The sequence below is a fragment of the Myodes glareolus genome, chromosome 10 (genome assembly GCF_982192425.1).
Source record: "Myodes glareolus chromosome 10, mMyoGla1.1, whole genome shotgun sequence".
NCBI classification, from domain to species: Eukaryota; Metazoa; Chordata; class Mammalia; order Rodentia; family Cricetidae; genus Myodes; species Myodes glareolus.
In genome coordinates this window covers 69,185,056-69,209,059 of record NC_142035.1, presented here as the reverse complement: position 1 = coordinate 69,209,059, position 24,004 = coordinate 69,185,056, and the positions used below count along the sequence as shown (strand labels likewise).

The 24,004-nt window shown below is 40.3% G+C and overlaps 1 protein-coding gene across 1 annotated transcript in view; it reads left to right on the top strand.

Moving 5' to 3' along the window:
- Lgr4 (leucine rich repeat containing G protein-coupled receptor 4) overlaps positions 1-24,004 on the top strand; it is a 101,897-nt gene that overhangs the window by 72,207 nt on the left and 5,686 nt on the right. Inside the window, 15 exon segments of the mRNA XM_085696747.2 lie at positions 2,296-2,367; positions 3,512-3,583; positions 9,029-9,244; positions 10,474-10,545; positions 12,052-12,120; positions 12,911-12,982; positions 13,184-13,255; positions 13,586-13,654; positions 15,106-15,177; positions 16,154-16,219; positions 17,275-17,346; positions 19,612-19,683; positions 20,167-20,292; positions 21,118-21,233; positions 21,605-21,688. Coding sequence (XP_085552873.2) covers positions 2,296-2,367; positions 3,512-3,583; positions 9,029-9,244; positions 10,474-10,545; positions 12,052-12,120; positions 12,911-12,982; positions 13,184-13,255; positions 13,586-13,654; positions 15,106-15,177; positions 16,154-16,219; positions 17,275-17,346; positions 19,612-19,683; positions 20,167-20,292; positions 21,118-21,233; positions 21,605-21,688 — 1,322 coding nt within the window.

The window sequence follows — 24,004 nt, the reverse complement described above, 5'->3', positions numbered from 1 at the left end:
TGAAGCTCCACTGAGGAAATGCAAGAGAGATCTTATTGGCCCAGCATAGAAGTAAAGCAAAGAAAAAGATTTTTTTTTTAATCCCGAACACCTGCACAGTTATTGTTGACTACTTCTGATGCATTGAGCTTAAGTGCTGCTGTCTTTTAATTTAGGCATTTATAAAAAAAAAAATAGCTCAAGTTTTGCTAATGTGTGCAAAGTAAGCAAAGCTAAAGTCACTTATCACTTGGTGAAGCAGCTTGTTGGCTTTGCCCGCTCTGATTCTTTAGGCTGTGACACCATTTTATATGACATTTAAAAGGCTGATGGTATGGAGTATATGTTGTGAGATATGAGAAGCCTCAGAGAGCATGTAGTAAGTGCAGTTACCAGAATGAAAGGGCGTGGTGAGTGACAGGGTCTGGACCCCGTGCTAAACTTGTAACTGAACTGAGAATCCTGCGCTGTTACATTTTTCTCCGAATGAAGATATTTATCATGTGTATCTGTGGGATTTCTGAGTCGTTTCACTCTGCCCATCTTCAGAACAGAAGTCTGCTGTGGACCGGAGCTTCGTTTGCCCTTCGAGTGGTACAGAACCTTAGCAGAAAACAAGGCTCCCATGGTAGAACTTCAGGCCTTCGTTAAGTTTGAATTTTAGTTAGAAAAAATATTTTCCCTGTGTCCCTAAAACCAAGATAAGTGTTGCCGATTAAGAAGGGAGAAAGGACGTTGAGTGTTTGGCGCACTTGGTAGCAACTAGACCTTGATTGGGAATGAATAGCAAGGCCCAGGAAAGTAGGATGCTTACAGAGTGACCACAGAGAACAGAGAGAGTTAATGTTTCCCTTTTAGATACTTTATTTTAATGCGCATGTGTGTTTTGTCTGTCTGTATGTGAACCACCACATGTCTTCCTGGTGGACGTCAGACAAGGGCATCAGATCCCCTGGAACTAGATAGTTGAAAATTACCATGTGTGTGCTGGGAATTGAACCTAGGTCCTTTGGAAGAACATCCAGTGCTTTTAATGACTGACCCATCTGTCCAACTCCTGTTTTCTTGTTTTTGAGACAGAGTCTCACTATATATCCCAGGCTGGTTTTGAACTTGAGATTATACTGTCTCCGCATCCTGAGTACAGGAATGTACTGTGTGACTGGAAATAGATCCTTTTAAAGGAGAAATTTTAAATTTTATTCAATTAGAAAATTACTGGAAACTAAAAATGCAAATAGGAGTGTATTTAAAGCTTCCTTTAAATACATGGAAAGACTGTTTAGAAAGAAAATCGGGGCTGGAGAGATGGCCCAGTGGTTAAGAGCATGCTGGCTGTTCTTCCAGAGGACCTGTTCCCAGGACCCATATGGCAGCTCACAACTGCCTGTAACTCTACCTCCAGAGGATCTAACACCCTCACACAGACATGCATGCAGGCAAAATACTAATATACATAAAATAAAAATAAATAAATTGGGAAAAAATCATTTACAGAATCTAGTTACTTGAAAAACTAACCTTGGTAGAACCAAGAGATGTTGAGTACTCTGCCCCATGACAGGGACACACCACTGCCAGTTAGTTGTACATATTTACCAACAGTTTTCTATGTCACCTGTTGGCAGGTGATTTGATAGGAGTGTCTGTTCTATTCCCCTCCCCCTTTTTTTGAAAATTTTGTGCTATAGGCCTGAGGAAACAGGAGGAACATGAGGTATGAACCCAAGGAATTCCTATTCTTCTTTCTTCACTTTACCCTCGTTTAATTGTCTATTTCACATTTCTTTTTCTGGAAAATGTTTCTTCAAGTGTGCATTGGGGGGGCTTTATTTGAAATCTAGGTTCCCAACAACGCTTCCTTTTTGTCTGGAGTCCCACGTCCTGAATGTCTGTGGAGATAGCAAGCTGACTTGCCTCCTGAAAGCTTTCTTCCTTGACAGACTGGTTTGGCCCACTCTGTAAACACCCCTGCCTGCTGACTAGTAGTCTGTGTTCAGGAGGCCCTCAGAAAACACTGCACAGTGACCCTGAATAGCAAACTTCACTTGGCTTAATGTGTTTTGGCTTGCTTGACCTCACCAGAATAAAAAATGTGCCTACTTAAATTATTGTATTGGAAGTTTAAAAAAAAAAAAATTCTAGAGATACTGAATTCATTGGAAGAGTCTTGGGACTGCTTTAGCCAAGTCCCTAGTTAACGTCATGTCGTCTTGAAAAGTGTTTGGTATAGAGTTTTAATCACAGGTTACTGTGGATTCTGAACTTTAATTTTGAATTATTATTTTTTTTTCTCTTGTTACTTTTTTTTTCTAGACAACTGGCTGGCAACGACCTTTCTTTTATCCACCCCAAAGCCTTGTCTGGGTTGAAGGAGCTCAAAGTCCTGTAAGTATGCCGTTTTTGAACTTCGCAACTAACTGTGTGTTTTCTTCCTGCATAGTCAACATGCTTGGAGCTAGGCTAAGCACACATTTTTTTTTCATTGGGGATTAAAAGATTTAAGGCATGGCCAATGGGTAGTGGAGCAGGCTGAAGGTTGGTGTGGGCAAACTTGGGTCTAGATAATAAAGGTTAAAATCTAAATAGTGAGTATTCTCCAAGGCATCACGAACTTTGCATGCTGCTAACGTATTAAAAGAAACCATATTTAAGCTTTATTGGTGGGATTTCTTTCTACTTACTGTATGGCTGCTACAGGGGTTTTTGAATTAGTCAGCCCTAAAAGGAGAGAGATATATAAGCACTTTGCCTGTTAAAAGCATTTTAGAGAGCCAAAGAAATTGAAGAGCCCATTTTTTTTTTATAAAGATAGAGATCAGAAGAGAAATTTCTGCCCATGTACGAGCTTGGAGGGCTGACAGCCACCACGTTCCCTCCCGTGCCACCCCTGCTCTGGGCAAAGTCACCAGGCCTCCCTGACTCGGTTTTTAGGTGGTCCTGTTCCTTCTGTTATTCAGTGGTTATGATTCATGTTAGATAGCCATCAGCGTGACAAGAGTAACTTTAGGTAAACATAGAAAAGATTTTGTTTTTCCATAGCGCTCTCTGCCCCTGTTCTCCCAGCTTTCCAATGACATAATTATGTTTCTAGCCGTCCTGCAGACCCTGAAGACATTGCTGCTGCTCCCCAAAGGCCCAGTGTCTGCTTTCCATGCAAAAACTACCTTTCTCTGGCCAATGCCCAGGTTTCTGGGCTCTGCTTTCTTCCAGTGTGAGAAGGCGTTAGAAACCATACATTATAGTGAACATTAACTAGGCACCCAGGATTGAAGCAAACCCTGGAAATGGGAACTGCTGAGTAGTTTTAAGAGATGGCCTAGGATAGCAGCATAAATTTCATTTCTGAGTTTAGAGCAAATGCTTGTTGACATCCTTGCAATTTTCTTGCCTTGGATGCTTTCTACCCCACACACCCTACTTCTGATGCCATTAGAAATTTTTTTTAGGGAAAAAAATGGCTCATATTCTTATATGAAAAGAAAAATCGTAACAGTGGCTTATTAATCATAAACCAAAATTTTTGTTCCAGAACACTCCAGAATAATCAGTTGAAAACAGTACCCAGTGAAGCCATTCATGGACTGAGTGCTTTGCAGTCTTTGTAAGTAGTGTTTTGTGTTCTGCTTTCTTGGGTCACTGGAAAGCCATGATAGTTGCTATAGAGTAAAACTTTAGCCCCAACACCAGAGGAGATTTCTCCTCTTCCCTGGTCTGATAACGGGATGGCCAATTGCTGTTATTAGGACAGGCCATGGTGAGGCATACGGTGATCATATGGTTTCATACGGTGAAAATAACCTTCAGGTTATTTTCTTTTTTGACTCAGAGGCTTGGGGAACATCTGTAAGTATACTACTATCGATGTGTACATGGCTACCGATGTCCTTCGAAACCAGGGTCAAATGAGTGCAGGAGTTCTGGTGTCTTGTATCCTAACAGCCACTATGATTCTGGTTTAGGCAGCAGTAATTGGTATACACTGAGTTTAGTGCCTGGCCTTTGGGCTCAAAGTACTTCTTGGGTATAACTTGGGAATCTGAACTGTCCTTTTCCTGTTTTTTTTTTCTATTTTTGATGAAATTTTGGTTTTATACATATTTAGAGTTTGAATTCTTGGATTTTTTTTCTGTGAGCAGTCATTAACTTTGAATGCTTTTTCAAATGCCACTTTATTTGCTTTTTTACATTCTTTACATAGAAAGAACTTGACTTTCATATGGAGCCTAAATGCTTTTCTTACATTGGCGCTTTTGATAAGTAATGAACAAATGACTGTGGTGAGAATTTCAAGTAACTCCCCTAACAGCACACAGCTAGTAAAGGCACAGTGGGGATTCAGAACCAGACAAACCTGTTTAGAATCCTAATTAATCTGAATTTCTTAGCAGAGATTCTAGTAATCAGTGTGAAGTGAATGTTAAGAGTAGAACCCTACTAATAAAACATACGTTGTAAAAGTTAAACTTTAAATCGTATCTGTCACAAACAAGGAGTAGTATCCTGGGTGTTGGCCATTTAAGTTCTCGTTCAAATAGAAGTTAAGATTATGTGCATTAAGTAGCTCACTTTACAAAAGTGGGAAGTTCTGGAATAGAAGGATTTGTTGCTTAACCAGAGCACATTTGACTCAAAATGAGTCAGTTAGAATGAGTTGCTTTTATAGAAATATACAGAATTTTACAGAAAAATATAGAAATTGGCTAAGTAAGCTCTTGCAACTAAGACATACATGGTGTGTGTGTGTGTGTGTGTGTGTGTGTGTGTGTGTGTGTATGGTGGGGGCATCTGATCTCCTCCAGATCTGAATTTATTGAGTATCATAAATAGGTCCTGTTTTCTTTTGGTACTTTACAAATAATTGATTTGTCTTGAAGACCTTCACATTGAATCATTGCTTTCCAAGACAATGATCAAAGGACCAGTTATTTTCCTAGTTCTGAGGTGAAAAAAAAAGAGAAGACTAAAATCTCATTTTCCAGTTCAGGACAGAACAATTACCAAGAAAACTTCAAGAGATTGTCCCTTATTTGTGGTCAAGTGCATTGAAGAGCACGTGGTGTTTGCTGGTAGGATGACTGAACTGAACTGGTGCCAGTACAGACATTGCAGTTAACCCAAGCTCAAGATGCTCAGTACTCAGTACTTGGTTGCTGAAATGATCTCAGATTGCTCTGACTAGAAAATCAGCTCAACAAATCCCCCCACCTCGTGTTTTTGTGTGTGTGTGTGTGTGTGTGTGTGTGTTCTGGTCTGCTTTCATATGTAACAGAAACTATAGGAGGAGCTCCGTATCGGGCGGGCGTGCTGTATTTAAGAAAGAAGTGTTCTTGGGTTTGTTAGCATAGTGGGTGTTGTGGTCAAGTGAGATATCACTGAAATCCTACCCTGGTGTAAAACAGCCTTATCAGTCCTTGAGTCAGTTTTCAAATCTGATCTTCAGACCCGAATTACCGTAAAGAATTCCTTGTGGTTTCGCCACAGACCTTAAAAGGAACAAAGTTCATTAGGCGTCCGCAGTTGACCAGAAGGTGTTTGAGATAAGTGTGCGCTTGATGGTGACTGCAAAGTCAGGGTGAATGTAGGTGTTAATAGAAAGATAGTGCAGCAGCCTCTCACAGGCTCATTACCAGAGGAGAATATTAAAATGGGGATCAGAATGAGCCCTATGGTGGTTTTCCTTCACATCGAATTTATGTTGAATATTAAAGGATCTTAAATAGTAAATGTTCTTGAATTTCTTTAAAAGTATGTTATGACTATACTCTTTGCTCTATTGAAAGGTTAGAAAAGAGAGCTTTTGATTACATAGAATATTTACTGATCACAGATTTTTCAGCACTAGAACAGTTGTAGAACATGGGGTCACAAACTGTGCTCCAAGTCAGATTCAGTCACCTGTCCTTAATAATCCAGTTAAGAGAGTCAATAGTGGGAAGCAGAAAAAGGAGATTTATTCACTGTGGCTACATTGGAAACAGGAACGTAGAGATCTAGTGAACCCACAAATCCCGTCTTTGAGATCCTAAAGTGAGATTAAAGTTTAAATGAAAGGCCACAGACATGATCATCCAAGACTCGGGGTGTGCTCCTGCCTGTCACTGACCCACATCATTTGGGCTTTGGTCAGATCATACAAGGTGGTCAGACATGGTGTTAGAACTGTTTGAAATCTGCCTGGCTCCTTACAGAACTATATGCAATATTTTATCACTATAATTTTATTTAAGGCAAAAAAATTAAAAGATGTAAGTTTGAGTTTTAGGACTCAAATGCATTCACAAGAATTGATAATGTACATTTTCAAGATAAAATATGGTGAATATATTGCTAACCTTTTAAAAAGGGTTTTTGTTGTTGTTTATAAGACTTAAAAGTTAATATACACATACTGTATGGAGTTCTGATGGTAGAACATATGGGAGAAGCTCCTGTAATCTCTCGCTGTGTGAGGTTGGGTGCTGCTTAGCATCCTGTAACAGCCTATTATACTGCTTCTTGATCTGTGAAGAGGACTGTTAACAGTGTAGGGCACTGGGACGCAGACCCATTTCTCTGTTTTGGTTAGTGTGTTAGGGTTTGAACCCAGAGCCTTTCAAATACTTGCCAAGTGGTCCTACCCACAAGTTACACAAAACCATATTTAAAGTTTTTCCTTAAGTCTTTGATCGCAGTATTAGTCTTTACACTTCTAATGCCCACATGAATTGAGTACAAAGATTAAACTCTTTGAGTCCTTTATTTTACAAGAGTTTACCAATTACAATACACCAGTGTGGAGTATTGTTGGCTCTTAGAAGTACCTCCAGGCATTATTAAATATAAATACAAATGAGCATCAGTGATAAAAAACGAGCTATTTAAACTCTTAAACTCTGTGACACGGAGAAACTGGGGAAGAATTTTAGTTTGTATCAAAATACAATCCAACTTTCTTTCTTGGCCTGGGAGGTCCGAGGAGCCTGGACCTGTTTACAGTCTCAGGTGTGTTTCCATGGACCCTCCACTCCTGTGTTCCCGGCACTCTGACCTTCTGGGAGCTGTGTGGCCTCACCGAGCTTGTTCCTATTGGCCTTGGTCTTCGCCTGAAATGCTTCCCGCTCAACTACTGCTTCCTCTTGCCTGTGCTAATTCATTAGGCTCCCGTTGAAATAACATCTTTTTAAAGATGATTATCTGGACCATGTACAGTTTTGGTGGCTCCTTCTGCTCCCAGTGTCCGTCAGTTTTTATCCCCATCCTGCTGTTTCCTTCGCTACACTTTTTCAGCACTGTTCACTTAGTAATTTATTACCCTGAGCATCTCCCACAGGGAATGTCCTATGCCATACTGACATCTTTTATGTCTAACAAGATGCTCAATTTGAATGTAGAGTGAATTGCAGTGAATCAAATCATCTACAAGTGTAATTCAGTTACACTGTGTGGTAAACCTGTATGATTATGATTGGTGTCTCTTTTCAAGAAATGGTTTCCCAGAGGTTGTGACTTGTATCTGTGTGTTTGAACACTTTCTTATCTATTCATTAAAGCATAAGTAGCAGCTAGCCAACTAAACAGCTCTGTGTCTAGTACACGGCCGGTCTGTTATGTTGAAGATACTAGTCTCTCTTCATGAGTAAGCTCTAGAAATACCCAAGGAGCATACAAACCTAAAGATGCTTATGGCTAGTGGAGTCATAAGGCAGCTGTGCAATTTCCTAAGACCTCTTTTCAGTGTTGATGCTATCAGAAGAAAATGCACATTAGATATCCACAAAGACCCATGGTCACTAGCCCTTGCTAACATACCTCAGGAAAGAAAATGCATTGTGGCTGAGAGCAGGTAGCTGGAAGTGGTGGGTAGACCAGTAGTTTCCTGAAGTTGAATGTTACAGTGATAGCTGTAAGTTGGAGTAAGATAAAAAAACAAACAAACAAACAAACAAAAAAAAACAGGAGGCACGGAAATCTCTTTAAAACGCAGAAGTTGTTGAACTTTAAAGTTGCCAGATGCCATTTCTGAAAAAAAAAATTGCCATTCTGAGTTCTTATCAGTTTTTTTTTCATCTTTCCTAACTTTCACCGAGAGGTCCAAGGCTATGAGGCAGGAATGCATGTGATAAGCATCAGCAAGAGATTCTGAGGAAGGCTGGGATTTCCTGGCTTGTGCAGTCCCTCGTCCTGCTAACACCAGGCTGTCTTTATATTGAAAAGTGATTATAACAATTATAGTTGGTTATGGCAACAGAAAGAAATACTTGGGATTTAGTTTCCAGGGTTTTAGATGGAGACTTAAACACTAAATAATCCTGTTAATAAGGTGCCCCTTAATTCCAGAATTTTCTGAAAAAGATGAAACCTTAAAGCCACAGTAGTGTTGATTGGAGAAACTTATTTTTCCTGTGAACAATCTGACCCTTTGTGAGGAACTTAGCTTTGGCAAGCTTAAATATTTAATGCTAAGAGAAAGTTTGCTTTACCAATAGGACATGTTTTAGCTGATCTGGTAAGGGAGTTGAGAATCTACTGAAATGGTTTAGTTGCTATTTAAAAAATTGTAAATATTTTCTTATTTTTCCTTTTGGTATTAAATCAGAGTAGCAGTTAAATTCAATCTAAAATATTAGCTATACTGTAACATTGGAGGCAAAGTAGATTATTTGCTTAGCCTCATTTGTCGTTTTCCATATATCTTTTTTCATGCGGGGTGTGTGTGTTTACATGTGTGTGGGCACACACATTAACTGCCAGACCATCTCCTTAGCCTTATTTCTGTATCTCAGGTAGGTATACTCTGAAACATAAATTCTCAGCGTGAGCTTGGTGAGTTTCAAGTGCACCCTTCTGTAATGAAGTTAGCCAGGGAAGAACTCTGATGTTCTGGCGTTGGAAGTTTCCCATTTGTTGTTGTCTTTCCAGACTTCTACTACAGTTGAATAAAGAGAGGCCACCATGGCTCTGGCTAGTTTTATAACTCCTTTCTGTTTGGAAGCTCTAGAGCTATGCTCTTTGGAGTGACTCCTTCCAGTAGAACTCATCACTCACGGTGGATGTTTCTGTTTCTCAGACGCTTAGATGCCAACCATATTACCTCAGTCCCCGAGGACAGTTTTGAAGGGCTTGTTCAGCTACGGCATCTCTGGCTGGACGACAACAGCTTGACGGAGGTGCCTGTGCGTCCTCTCAGCAATCTGCCAACTCTTCAGGCGCTGACCTTGGCTCTCAACAACATCTCAAGCATTCCTGACTTTGCGTTCACCAACCTTTCCAGCCTGGTGGTTCTGTATGTGGCCAACCCTTTTATTACTGCATATTTATGTTAATTGGGGGGCAAGATGGATTTCTTGTGACGAGTTATAAAAGTGGCCCAGTGGTCTTGCTTCTGGGCAGTTAGTATTTGCGGCAGTAGCCTTTGATAAGCTCAAGCATGCTAACTTCTTGAATAATATCTAGTCAAGGATGTTGAGTCTTTTAAAAAAAAAAGTAGCCACTTGTATTCATCTTGTAAAAATAATTGGATCATTCCTCAAGTGCTTTTTTATAACTTTGTAAAACCTTTGTTTCTATCCTCATAGTGCATTTGTTTATTCAATAGTAAAAGAAGGAAACTGTTTTTGAAATGCTCAGAGAAATGAGTTCAAAGGATGTTTTGTATTTTTCCAACTTTTCTCCTCAGAAAGTTCTTGAAAGATATAAAATCTTTCATCTTCCAAACCTCAGTAGCCATTAAACAGTCTCATTTCTTCTTTCTTTTTTCTTTTTTTTTCCTCTTTTTTTTCTTTTTTGGTTTTTCAACATAGGGTTTCTCTGTGTAAAAGCCCTGGCTGTCCTGGAACTCATCTGTAGACTAGGCTGGCCTTGAACTCACAGAGACCCGCCTGCCTATGCTGAGATTAAAGGCGTGTACCACCACTGCCCCTTTTTGTTATTTCCTTTAGAATCTATGTTCATCCTCAGTGATGTAAAGTCTATAATACTGCCTTCATTTATTTATTCATTTATTCATTTATTTATTTATTTATTTATTTATTTATTATGTGTACAATATTCTGCCTGTGTGTATGCCTGCAGACCAGAAGAGGGCTCCAGACCCCTTTACAGATGGTTTGAACCACCATGTGGTTGCTGGGAATTGAACTTAGGACCTTTGGAAGAACAGGCAATGTTCTTAACCTCTGAGCCATCTCTCCAGCCCCCATAATACTGCCTTCTTACCTCAGAGAATACACCAGTGCTCTGCTTCATATGAAGAAGGAGCTAACCAAAAGTTTTATTTTGATATGAACCAAAATCAAATAATCTTCACTATGTCATTTTCTGCAATAGATTTCCCCAAATGTTGCTATTCTGTGTTCAGGGCATCTGTGTAATAGGTCACTACCAGCTTTATGCAATTGAGTGTGGAAATGTTTAGCTATCCCGCTGAGTTCAGCCATACCAGGTTAGACACATTAAGCTTCTAGCGGTTGCATTTGAGAGATGGGAATGTCATTTTGGTGTTTTTTTCCATAGGCATCTTCATAACAATAAAATTAAAAGCCTCAGTCAACACTGTTTTGATGGACTAGATAACCTGGAAACATTGTGAGTACATTTACATTTTGAACAATCGCACTGTGATTGGGATAGTATAGTCTTAAACCTACTGCAGTTAAAGGGAGGATCTTGTTGAGAATAGCTCATTATTAATTTGCTTCAATTAACAATTCAGTTTTCACCATCTAATAATCCACTTGTGAAAAATAATTTTAATTTATGATTCAAAACTGATACTTAAATGTGAACTTCAAACCCTCCCCTAAAGATTTATACCTTTCCAAAACATTAATTTTGTTAAATTGGTAACAGTTTGGGAACTTTGACATTCCTAAAACCCAATTCTATTTGGGATAGTTTGCTATTGTTGACTTTTCTCGATGATTTTAGTAACCTAGCTAATTCTTTAAACTGGTTGGAACAGCATGTCTGCTTTCAAATGCTGACATGTGACAAAATAATACCTTAAAATATTGCATGATGCTGTGTTCCCTCTAGCTGAAGAGGGATGTCTGACTGTTTGGGTTGCACGTTGTTCCAGTCTTAAACTAACAGACCTTGGATAACTATGTGTAATTGAGACTAGACTGTTTGTTTTTCTTGTTTTAGTTTATATTAGTTGCATTATTACCTATATCCTGAAATTTTTAGTTAACTGTGAGTTATTGAGAAGACTTCAAATTTTAAATGACTTTAATCAATCTTCCTGTCAAAACATATAATAAACACCAGTGGATATTTGAGTTAAAACTGGAGGAAGAGATCTCTAAACTCAGGTCTCCTCTGCTAGGTGTACTTAACCTAAGTGGTAGTAAAAGCTAGTCCATGCATGCTGTTCAATTTATCGTAAAATTAAATCTCTTCTGCTTAATTCGGCTTTTATTTGCCGTTTTCCCTTCTATGTAGAAAAGGAAACAATAGATTTCAAAGGAGCTGGGCTTTTAATTTCTTTTCTCTCTCATTCTGAAACCATCCACAGTCACCAAATGTCATCATGTTCTTTCTGTTAGGAGAAATTAAAATTTAGTTACTCTCAGAACTAGACCTGCTTTGTTATAAACCACTGTGGCTTAATCTCTCCCTACTGACTATACCATTGTTAGTAATTCATGACCTGCATGAGAACAACGCTGGTCTTTCCAGTGGCTTCTCATTTCAAGTTCTTATATCAGAATTTCAGGGAGCTGCTGTCCACTCCAAGGGAAGCCTCAGCTCATGCTCATACATGGATACTCAATAAATTCTACTTGGTGGTAAATTTTCCAAGGAATGACACAAGATTTGTGTGTTTAATCCTCTGTGGCATATGATCTGACAGTTCTCTGAGCTTGTGAATGTATTAACTTAAAAACACAAAGATAATTTTTTCTGTTTGATATTTTCTAAATATCTGTAAATTAAGCTCCTATATGGTTTTAAATGACAACGTAGTTGGGAGAGAAAGATTGCGAACTATGGGTTGTGATCATTTAACATGTATTTATTCCAGAATGTCTTTATGAATTATAACAGCTAATCACTATTCTTAGATATTTTCTCTTGTTTTTTCCCTAGGGACTTGAATTATAATAATTTGGATGAATTTCCTCAGGCTATTAAAGCCCTTCCCAGCCTAAAAGAGCTGTAAGTATGGCCTTTTCTCTTTATGCTGAGCGTCCTGGAACTCACCATTCAATGCTCTAGGTCTCGGAGCATATCCTTCTTGTCACCTAGATCTATAACACACACAAACACATGCACAGTCAGGCTACAAATCAGACTGTATTAGCCCGCACAAATGGTTGTGAGCATAGATCACTGTACAGAGATGGAGGCTACAGAAACTAAAAGGTGTGAGGTACAGGCTGCCTGGATGACCTTGCAGTCTTGGCTTCATTAGAAAGGCAGGACCTAAATATCAGTCAAGTGTGAAAAATAAGACAGACCATTCCACAGAAGATCTCACTGAAGCCTGGCGTCATTGGAAGATAAATCACTGAAAGAAAGGAATTTGGTCAGACCTAAAGGGTGGGAAAAACGTAAAGACGTGAAAGGGATGAGAGCATCTGGAGGCTGGGTTTGTCTTGAACGGAGACAGGAATGCATATGGCGCAGCAGAGACTATCACAAGTTGAAAAGTCCTAATGCAGAGGTAAAATACAGGCCTCTGTGATGGAGATTTGGAGCTCATTTCTCCATAGATCTTCATGCTATAAAGTTCTTTGATGGTGAAGCAGCAAGAGACCAGTAAGATACCAGACTGAAGAGAGGGCTTAAAAAATGAAGTAAAAGATGACCTGGAACTCAAAATTCAGGTTTCTCAGTTTGAACGATGTTTATGTTAGCATTATCCGTTCTCTTTTATGTGATGCTGTACAGCAGTGGGCACTCCGGTTTTAACTGGTTTCTAAGTGTTTTTCTCCTGTCCTTCTAGGGGATTTCACAGCAATTCTATTTCTGTTATCCCTGATGGAGCATTTGGTGGGAATCCACTGTTAAGAACTATGTAAGTATTTTTGAAAGTTTCTTTGAATATATAATCACGTGCAACTGTGTCTAGAAATGCCAGACATCAGCATCAAAAGTAAAAAACTAGGACTTTCTGATATATGGACACGGGGGGGGGGGGGGGGGGGGGGGACATAGATTTAATCTCAGAGTGCTCATCAGCATATGAAAACGTTGCCTCTTTTGGATATTTTCCCAGCCATTTGTATGACAATCCGCTGTCTTTTGTGGGGAATTCAGCATTTCACAACCTGTCTGAACTGCATTCCTTGTAAGTATTATGCAAGTTTTAAAACACACCTGAATATTTATGCAGCTTGTTAAATAAAAAGCAAGAATTAGCATTGTTGTAGCTTCATAAAACAAATACCTTTTCCCTGCCCTCTATGTGGCATTTCAAAGAATAACTTTTAACAACATAACAGTATTCTTATTTATGTGAGTACTTCACCAAACTTTTACAGTTTTAAGAACCTTCAAGAGATGAAACCAGTTATATAAGTTTATGTAATTTATGTAATTTTAAGATTAAAAATGAAAATACTATGAAAGAAAAAGTTTGTTTTAAATTAATTTTTTTTCTCTCTCTCCAATTTCTTAGAGTCATCCGTGGTGCAAGCCTGGTGCAGTGGTTCCCCAATCTGACTGGAACGGGCCATCTGGAGAGTCTGTATGTGGGGTGTTTTAAAGCCGGGTCATGGAAAGATGTCACTGTAGTCCAGTTTGCTAGCAGAGAGCCAGGGCTTTTTAGTGACGGCAGTGGATTTATGGCCATTCTTCGTCAAGCTTGGAGATGAGTGCAGTAGGCTTGAGGTTGTGTAACTCAGACAGAGGCAGCCTCCACCACTGCGGACAGATCGGGAAAGGTTACTGAGAGTAAGAAGTAGCAACTAAATGGCTAATTAGAAGCAGAACTTCAGAAATTCAAACGCAGAACCAAAAAAAAAAAACCCAAAAAACAAAACAAAACAAAAAACCAACAAAACAAAACAAAACCACCATGGAAGAGTTGCAATATATGAAAATTAATAATGTCAAGTCTTTAGAATTAAATTTTCATAATTAGACTACGAATACGAAAATATACTAAGGCAGCAGAAAGATGATTAAATATAGATAAGAATCACATGTTTATAATGGAATGGGATGTGGGATGAGACATTTGGAAAATTATCTGGGACAAGATTTTAAAATGACCAAGTCGTGAGCCCCTGAACATCTGGGCTACAAACAAGATTCCTAGTCAGTGGCCTGTGAATGGCGTATAGGTACATTTGAGATTTTGCCCTCAGCCTACCAGATAGCCAGCCACCTTGGGCCGTTGTAGCCTAGGGCTATTATCTGTAGAAGCTTTACTCTGGTGCACTATTTTAGTGTTAAGATTTTCATGTAGGGAATACAAGAAGTTGGGAAGCACTGAGAAAGAGTTCCAATTTGGTCTTTAAGGTAGTTTGTGTATGTTGAGAATACTGGACCAGGTAGAGTAAGGAAAGTATACAGTAAAGAGATCAAGGTGTAGAACAATGATGTCATGGCCAAAGCCCAGGGACAAGATAACACCAGTCAGCTGTGCTCTAGGCATTCAGTCCATATTGGAGTTCTTCTAGAACAAAGGGCATGATCAGATTCTTTTACTCCTTGCTTTCTGACATATTGAAATATTTCACCCTTGATCTGCATGGCAGCAGAAAGAAGCAAAGGGGAGGAAAGGTCAGATAGTAGCATACTCTGTTAGAATACACAGCTAAAGAGGCAGAGGAAAGAGCAAGAATATTTCAGAATGCGGAGCTGACAGAAGGAAAAGGTAGAAACGTCATTTGCAGCTGGGTTCGGGGTGCTGTCAAATGTGCTAGGTGTGAGCAGAGATGCCAGGTTGGAGGAAATCAAGCCTGTTACCTGGACAGTGTTAACACTGGGCCACAGCTCTTTTTCATTGTTCTGGAGATGTGTTGAGAATTAGTGCACCTTCCCCATGCCTACCTTCAGTTGGTAGTTAGGCAGCGGGGTGCACAGGCGCCTATGCACTGGAGTACAGTCGTTCACTTATTGTATATGAGAGAAACGTGTCATTTACTGTCCTGACTTGAACTGTCTCTTAGATGAACAATTGTTTTTCCACAGAACCTTGACCGGGACAAAGATAAGCAGCATACCTGATAATCTGTGCCAGAACCAAAAGATGCTGAGAACTCTGTGAGTTGGGTGATTCTCTCCTTCTCCGTACGCCTCCCTTGTATGCGCCTTACAGATCTCACTTATTTTGAATGAACTATGTTCATAAGATGGCTTGATGTTTGACTGTTTATTGTTGGTTCCTTTCATGTAAGTGAGGAGTTTACTATTTCCCAGTGCAGGGAGTATGCCTCTAAATTTTGATTTTGGGATTGTGCATTATGTTATTATGTAGTAATTGTTTTGTTGCTTTATTTGGAGCAAGGTAAACTGGAAGACTAGTTGTTCTGATTTCCACTTGGGCATCACCCCCAGGCATTTGCCCACATTTTCTTTTTCATCCATAGCTAAGCAGAACTAATTAGTCAGGAATGAACTAATTGTAGCTTTCACAAATGTGTAAGCTGACCTAGAAATTAAAAGTGAAGGTGTAAAACTCTCACCCCCAAAAACAGTTGGATTCTGATTTGTAAGTACATAAAGGAGGTAACAAAATAAACGACAGATGACTGAGTAATTACACGTTATAGTAGATTCTCTATCTTACACATGATGACCGCGATGGACAGAAAACCCAGTGGCACCGAACGTTAACTACTCTGACATAATTTCATATAAATGATCTAAAAGATGTAGCAAAGCATTTTAATTAAAGAACGGCATATGACATAAAAAATGTACTGGAAAAAATATAACTTTTCTAGAAATCTATTGCTTTACTACTCAACACACCTTTACGCACATGTTATGTTGCATATATGTTGCAGAACTTAATATATCAGCATATTTTATATTGCCTACATTCAGCACTGCATCCTTTAACTTTATAAATTTCAAGTCTGTGGTAGAAGCCTACAAGTATCTGGGAAAACCAAGCTGATTTTTCTTGCCCGACTATCTTCTTTGGAAGATCTTAGTGTTGCTTTCAATGCTTCTAGGCACAGCACTTTTAATGTAGTGTTTTAATAATGGCATTAAGTTGTTCTGTTGTTTTTAGGGACTTGTCCTACAACAATATAAGAGACCTTCCAAGTTTCAATGGTTGTCATGCTTTGGAAGAAATGTAAGTTGGCTTTTGACTTACTCTATTTTGCTGTGGTATACTGTTAGGTCACCAGTCAGTTCAAATAATGAATTGTTACAAGAAATTAGAAGTTTATATAGTCGAGTGTTCCTGTAAATAAAATGTCCTGTGTCTGATGTGTTACTACAGTGAACATTTCTTTTATTGTTTGTAACAATGGGGCGGGGAGGGTTCTGTTACCTGGAAGATATCCCCTCTCCTCCTCTTCCCTCTTCTCTTCTCTCTTCTCTCCCTTCTCTCCTCTCCCCCTCTCACCCTTCTCTTCTCTCCTTTCTTCTTCTTTCCTCTCCTCTCCACTCCCCTCCCTCTTCTCCCCTCCCCTCCCCTCCCCTCTCCTCTCTTCTCCTTTCTCCTTTCCTCTCTTTTCCCTTCTCTCCTCTCCTCCCCTCTCTCCTCCTTTCCTCTCCTCTCCTCTCCCCCTTCTCTCCCCTCTCCTCCCCTTCCCATTCTTTCCTCTCCTCCCCTATCCTCTTCTCTCCTCTCCTATCCTCTTCTCTCCTCTCCTCTCTTCTCCTTTCCCCTCTTTTCCTTCTCTCCTCTCCTCCCCTCTCCTTTCTTCTTCTCTCCTTTCCTCTTCTCCCCTCTCTCCTTTCCCTTTTCTCTTCCCTCTTCTTCTCCCCTCCCTTCCTCCCCTTCCTCCCTTCCCCTTTCCCTTTTCATCCCTTCCTCTTCTCATCTCTTTACTCCTCCTCTTTTGCTCTCCTACCTTTTCTTCCTATGCTACTTATTATGCAAGGTCTCAAACTTTTCTCACTAGTCATCTTTTTTCCTCTCATATCTGAATAAGATGGGTGGGAATTTAGATAGGGTACCAGGTAACTCTCAGTATAACTTGAGACATAATATCAGTTAGTCTAACTTTTTCATTTTCTAGATAAAGAAATTGCAAGGTCAGTGTGATATATAAATATTAAAATTTAAAGGCAAAAAGCCTCACAGAGAACATTATTTTTCAACATAGAATTTTTCCTTCTTGTTTATTAATCCCTACCTTCCCTCTCTTTCCCCATTCTTTCTTTCTTTTCTTATTTTAGTTCATTGCAACGTAATCAAATCCACCTGATAAAGGAAAACACTTTTCAAGGCCTATCATCCCTACGGATTCTGTAAGTTCTTCTGTGATATTTAAAGACAAAGCTTTGTCAAGCTATAAATTTACATTTTTCTAAAAATATTTATTTATTTATTTATTATGTATACAATATTCTGTCTGCAGGCCAGAAGAGGGCACCAGACCTCATTACAGATGGTTGTGAGCTACCATGTGGTTGCTGGGAATTGAACTCAGGACCTTTGGAAGAGCAGGCAAAGCCCTTAACCGCTGAGCCATCTCTCCAGCCCCTATAATTTTACATTTTATGATTGTCTTAGGTTTCCTTCTGCTCTGGTAAAATACCCTGACAAAGGGAAGGAAAGGTTTCTTTGGTTCAAAATTCCAGGTTGTGATTACTGCAGGGAAGTCAAGGTGGCAGGGACTGAAAGAGGCTCGTCACTTGATGTCACAATCTGGGCCATATGGCCTCACATTCCAGGTCATATGACATCACAGTTCATGTCACATGACCTCACAGTCCAGGTCACATTATATCACAGTCTGGGTACATGACATCACAGTCCATATCACATGACATCCACAGCCCAAGTCATGTGACATAACAGTTCAGGTCACGTGACATCACAGTCCCAGGACAGAGATGTTAATAAATGCTTGACCTGCTAGTCTCCTCCACTCTACAGTCCAGGATCCGCTACACTGTGCCACCCACAGTGAGTGGTTCTTCACACCTCAATTGATGAATCAAGAGAATGCCCTATGAATACACCCAGAGGCTAACCTGATGTAGACAATCCCTCATTGACACTCCTGCCTGAGTATTCCATATTGTGTCATGTTGACAATGAAAACTGTCACAATGATTTCCATGTTACTACTAGCACTTAAAAGATGTTTGGTATTTTGTAAACAGCATTTAGACTTTACCTGGTGATACATTATAATGAATGTACTTTTCCTCATAACTCATTTATGATATTGGTCCTCAGCCATGAAATGTTTCTAATTTCAAAGTAGGAGCTTGTTTGTGTTCAAGTTCCAGTGAGGTTTGGTGCTTCATTAGTGCAAGGGAAGGCTGACCCCAGCCCATGTGCTATCTGCAGCTTGCCTCCTGTAGTCAGGGGTATCATGGACACACAGCCCGGCCTCTTGCTGAAATGTTGATTGAAGCTGCTTTTCTCATGCTGTGGTACAATTGAGCAGTAGCCAGAGAAACCGTATGATCCAGAAGATGAAGAGATCTACTCTTTGGCATTCTACAAAGAGAAGTTTGCTGGCCGTGTTCTGGAGTACCTGTCTTGTTAAATATAGTACATTCGCAGATGTACCCATTGAAAAACTTACTTAAATTTAAGGACATATTTGTGCCTGGTGCTCTCCTCAGCCTAGGAATATGGAGATGACTAAGGACAGAAAATATAATGTACTCAGTTAGTGCACAATTTTTAAATACAGAAAAGATTTGAAAAATTGGCACTAAGGAGAAATTACACGTATTGAATCTGCTTTTCTAATGGGTTCCCTTTAAGAAAAAAAACCAGGCTGGAGCTGTGGCTTGGTGGCATTGTATCTGCCTTTTACACACAATACTGAGTTCATTTTTCAGGGTACCGGACCAGCTCCTGTCTGCTGTCACTTTTAGAGCACTGGTAGATGACAACTGAAAGTGGGTCTTTTCATGGGTTTCTGTTATGCAGGACATGTGTTGCACATTTATTCAGTCTTTAATTAACGATAAATAAGGTCCGATTTAAATGTGGCACGATTTCCCTGGCTTGTTAATGCTGTGGTATCAGGAGTTTTCAGGGTGTGTCCTGTAACGTAGGGCTAGCTCTAACATTGATAGGCATTTTATTTCCTGCTTTGAGAAAGAATGATATCGGAAGCTCTTGTTTGCTTATTGATTATTAGCTTTTCTTGGGGCCTCACAACTAGGCCTCGGGAAGGCAAACAATATGGAGCCCATTTATTATTTTTTTTTTAAAGCTTTGTCAGGACTTGGGCTTTTCCTGCCTGGTTAATAGTATCAGAGGTGATATCATATCACACTGTTTTGGAACTGGTACCAGGATGATAAAGTGAGAAAACTCACAACTGGTTCGAGAGGGATGCCAGGTACAATTAATGCGACAGGGTACATAGTCTAAGAAAACTGTTGTGAAAGAGACTGTCAACATTGACAAAAGGTTGTTAGGCAAGATGGAAGATCTGGCTCAGGGGTGCTGTGTTGCTGCCTGAGGTTATAGAGTGTAGTCTGAATAACTGCCTGGAGTCTGGAGCGTTTGTTTGATAATTAACATATTGCTCTTCGTTGCAGAGATCTGAGCAGAAACCTCATCAGTGAGATTCACAGCCGAGCTTTCGCGAAGCTTGGGACAATTACTAACCTGTAAGTAGACGAATGACCTGTATAGTACTATCATGAGGAGTCAACGGCCTGCCAAGCCTGTGGTCAGGTCAAATATTTATTTAGTTCTTTCGTTATCTGGATGCTAAGCTGTGATGGTATAGTCAGAGCTTCTTAAATGTCAAGACCTATGCTAGACCTTTTATGTCTCTTTTTAGCTCGTCTAAGCTTCATTTAAGTTATATATCATAAATATATGTTTATGATATTAACATCTATGCACAGATTTTCTTTCATTATTTTTACATGTGTTCTGTGCATGCGTGCGTGTGCACAGTGTGCATGTGGAGGGTAAAAGGCGACTTTGGGAGTGGGTTCTTGCCTACTATGGATCTGGGAGATTGGGCTCAGGTGGTCAGACTTCACAGCGCCCCTGTCCGCTGAGCTGTCTTGGCAACCTGATGGAGAGGTTTGCATGTGACTTGTGTCTTGGAGGGTTAACGTGAAGTATCTATCATTTTTCAGGGATGTAAGTTTCAATGAATTAACTTCGCTTCCTACGGAAGGCCTGAATGGGCTCAATCAGCTAAAACTTGTGGGCAACTTCAAGCTGAAAGGCGCCCTGGCAGCAAGAGACTTTGCTAATCTCAGGTGTGTTTGTGCCCACTCTTCCTCCTTTTAGTTCTGGTAGGCCCCTAAGTTACTGAGCCTCCTATTTTTCTCTCCCCCTGTGGTTTCCAGATTGTTCTGGTAGGTTGTAATTTAGGAGTATTTTCTACCTCTACTACCTCTACCCTTGCAAATTTGGTGAAAACAACATGAGCAGTGTTCCATTGTGGTCAAGAGCATGAATTAAGCTCTGGATACTCTCAGAATAAAATGTTTGTCAGATTGGGTTTTTTTATTATTATTAAAATGGACTTGTCATCAGCAACAAGATATGTGAAATGTCCTGTGTGTGACCTGACAGGAAAACTGGCACAGGGCCATCACCTGTCCTAGAGACTGCACATTATTTGGGGCTCCTTAGACGCAGCAGACAAAGGTCTTGAGCATATTCTTGTACAAACAGAGAATACATTCACTTCGTTTATGTGAGTGAAGTTACAGATGACCTGGGGTATTGATTTTAAGTAAACTATTTATTTCCTATGACACACTGGGCATGATTCAGACATGTATAAAAGGATCACTGAGATATTTAGATTGCTGCATGGCTGTGAAATTTTAGCATATGGCTTGATTTACATCCGGATATTAAGAAACAACTCATAAAAGGGGGACGTCATAGCTGTGTTCTTGAGGTTTACCAGAATGCTTTTCACCGATGAGGAAACTGCTCTGGGGAGGGTACATAGCCAACTGAAGGCATGTGCCAGGTGTGTCTGGTGCCTTGGCTGGGCTCAGCCTTTTTGCAGGACTAAGTCCTGTCTGCGAATCTGGAATTCAGTGTGTGTTTTACGATTCTTTTCCCAGGTCTCTATCAGTACCCTACGCTTATCAGTGTTGTGCATTTTGGGGGTGTGACTCTTATGCAAATTTAAACACAGACGATAACAGCCTCCAAGACCACAGTGTGACAAAGGAGAAAGGCAAGTGTGTCCACTCTGAGAACAGAGGACTCCCTAAGGCATTAATCAATCTGTCTTATATTATAAAAGATCTAAATGAAATCTGTGAGGAAAGTGGCATTTACTGTGTTACCTTCATAAAAAAAGAATGATTTATGTATTCTCTGACAATTTCATACATGTATATAATGTATCTTGTAGATATCCAACCCTAATGCCCTCCCCATTCCTCCTGGCTCCTTCCCCCCAATACGTTTTACCAGCGTCTTTAATGCTATCAAGCCTTCTATAAGCTGATCTTGCACTAGTCACATCAGAGAAAAATTGTCAGGAACTTCATTCCTGTTGAACAGTGTATCATTTGAGTTGGATGTACTTTGTTTTCTATTCAGGTGCCGCTGATGCAGCAAACGCCACCAGCGCTGCTGAAAATGAAGAACATAACCAAATAATTATCCACTGCACACCTTCAACAGGTAGTGTCCCACCTATGTGGCTGTCATTTCTCACTTTAAGTAACACTGGGTAGATAGACCTAAATGTCTGGGGAAGGATATGATTCCTGTGGGTAGAGGAGAGGTTAGACGACCAGATAAAAGCCATGTTTCTAACTCAGCCTAATGCTCTAACTAGCCTAACTAGTTAGGAAAGTCACTTCGGGTTCAGCAGGGATGTGATCAAGGTATGTATGTGTGTGATTTGCCCCACCATATTTTTTGAGTCAGGGTCTTTTACTGAACCTGGAATACATTGATTTGGCTAGACTAACTGGCCACTGAGCTGGAGGGATCTACCTGTCTACTGCCACCTCCTCCAGTGTGGGAGTAACAGACATGGGCCTCTGTGCCAGGCTTTTTATGAGGATGTTGGGATACAGATCCCAGTCCATGTTCTTGTGCCGCAGACAGTCTACCAGAGGAGCTCGCTCCTGTAGTGAGGGCCAGCTTGTTGGGGTTTCTGTCCCGCCCAGTACCCCAACAAGCCAGCAAGTCCCAAGGAAAATCACACGGAGTCTACATCAGGTTATAAACTGATTGGCTCATTAGGTCAGGCTTCTTGTTAACTCTTATAACTTATGTTACCCCATTATTCTTATCTACGTTAGCCACATGGGCTCAGTACCTTTCTCAGTGTGACAGCTTACATGTTGCCTCTTTAGTGGTCTGGACAGGAGTGGCAGAGGAACCTCTCTGCTTCCCAGAATTCTCCCAGTCTCTTTGCTCCACCCCTACTTCCTGTTTGGCTTTCCCGCCTATACTGCCTGCCTGGCCAATCAGCGTTTTATTAAAATGTGATTGACAGAATACAGATAATTCTCCCGCACCATTTCCCTCTCTTTTTTTTTTAAACAAAGGAAAAATACCCATAATCCATTTGTTGGGAATGTAGGCGTAGTATTTCAGGCTACTTCCTGCTGGTTGGGGGCGCTGATAGTCTTAAGGGGACCTAAAGAAAATTTAGAGTTATAGTCAAGTCCTGACTGAAGTATCCTGGGAGTCTTGATCATCTCAGGCAGCAGTCTTGAATCAGTTCTGGATGTAGAACTCTGTCATCTGGGCCATCTGTTCCTGTCGATTTCTCAGGTGGCCTCCCTTGGTCAAAGATGATTTTTCTTAACTCTGAATAAATCCAGAGTCTCTCGTTTTCTGTGGAAACAAAAGCAGAATCTCTTCTCCAAAGTAACATACCTTTTGACTTCAGTTTTGAAGCCAAGGTATTTTCAAAATGTCTATCTTGGGTTAGTTCAGCAGCATTTATAAACAAATGTCTTTTGGTGACTGTTGCTCCTTCCTCAGCATTCAAACAATTAAAAGAGAGCATAACACACAGTATCAAGATTCTCTGTGTATTTTCCATCTTTATGCAGCTTTATTTTACTTCTATTTCTTTTATTTTTACTTTTACTTTTTGAGACAGGCTCTCTGTATAGCTTTGTCCTGGAATAACTCTGTAGACCAGGCTGTCCTTGAACTCAGAGATCCTCCTGTCTCTGCCTCCCCAGTGCTGGGATTAAAGGTGTATGCTACCACACCTTGAACTCACAGAGATCTGTCTCTGCCTCCCAGGCATTGGGATTAAAGGCGTGTACTACCACACCTTGAGGTCACAGAGGTCAATCTACCTCTACCCCTTGAAGTCACAGAGGTCAATATGCCTCTGCCTCCCAGGCATTGGGATTAAAGGTGTGTACCACCACACCCAACTACTCTCTTTCTTTCCTTTAACTTTAAGAACTTTAACTTTTAGCCTGCATATACACACTGTAAACCATTTAGAGGTTTTCTTCCTCTTTGAATCTCTCTTTACTGTATATTTTTCTTTTTCTGACCACATGAGCCATTAATTTACTAAGCAATATGGAGAGCCGTGGCTTTGACAGCTAGATCCAGCTCATTCCTTAGCTTTCCAGATTCATAGCTGAGATACCAGCCACAACTGTGTTCACTGCCACAACTCTGTCGTGTTTCAAGGTCCTTGCTAGAAAGCAAGCTGCATCATTCTGCTCACAGACCACACTCAGTCGGACCGCCTGCCTGAAAGAGTCAGAGTTTGCCCTGGCAGGACAGCCCAGAAAGCCGGCATTTTAAAACAGCGCAGCTTTTTTCCTGCTACGGCTGAAAACCAAAAAGCATGCATTCAGCTTTTCATCAACACCGTTTAAGTGCTTCGTGGCAGGACCTCCCAATGAGCTGCAAGGTTTTGCAGCCAAGGCTGAGTCAAGAAGCCTCTCCTAGATGAGAGCACTTGCCCGCCTCTAGCAAGCAGAGCAGAACCGAAAAACTGCTGCCACC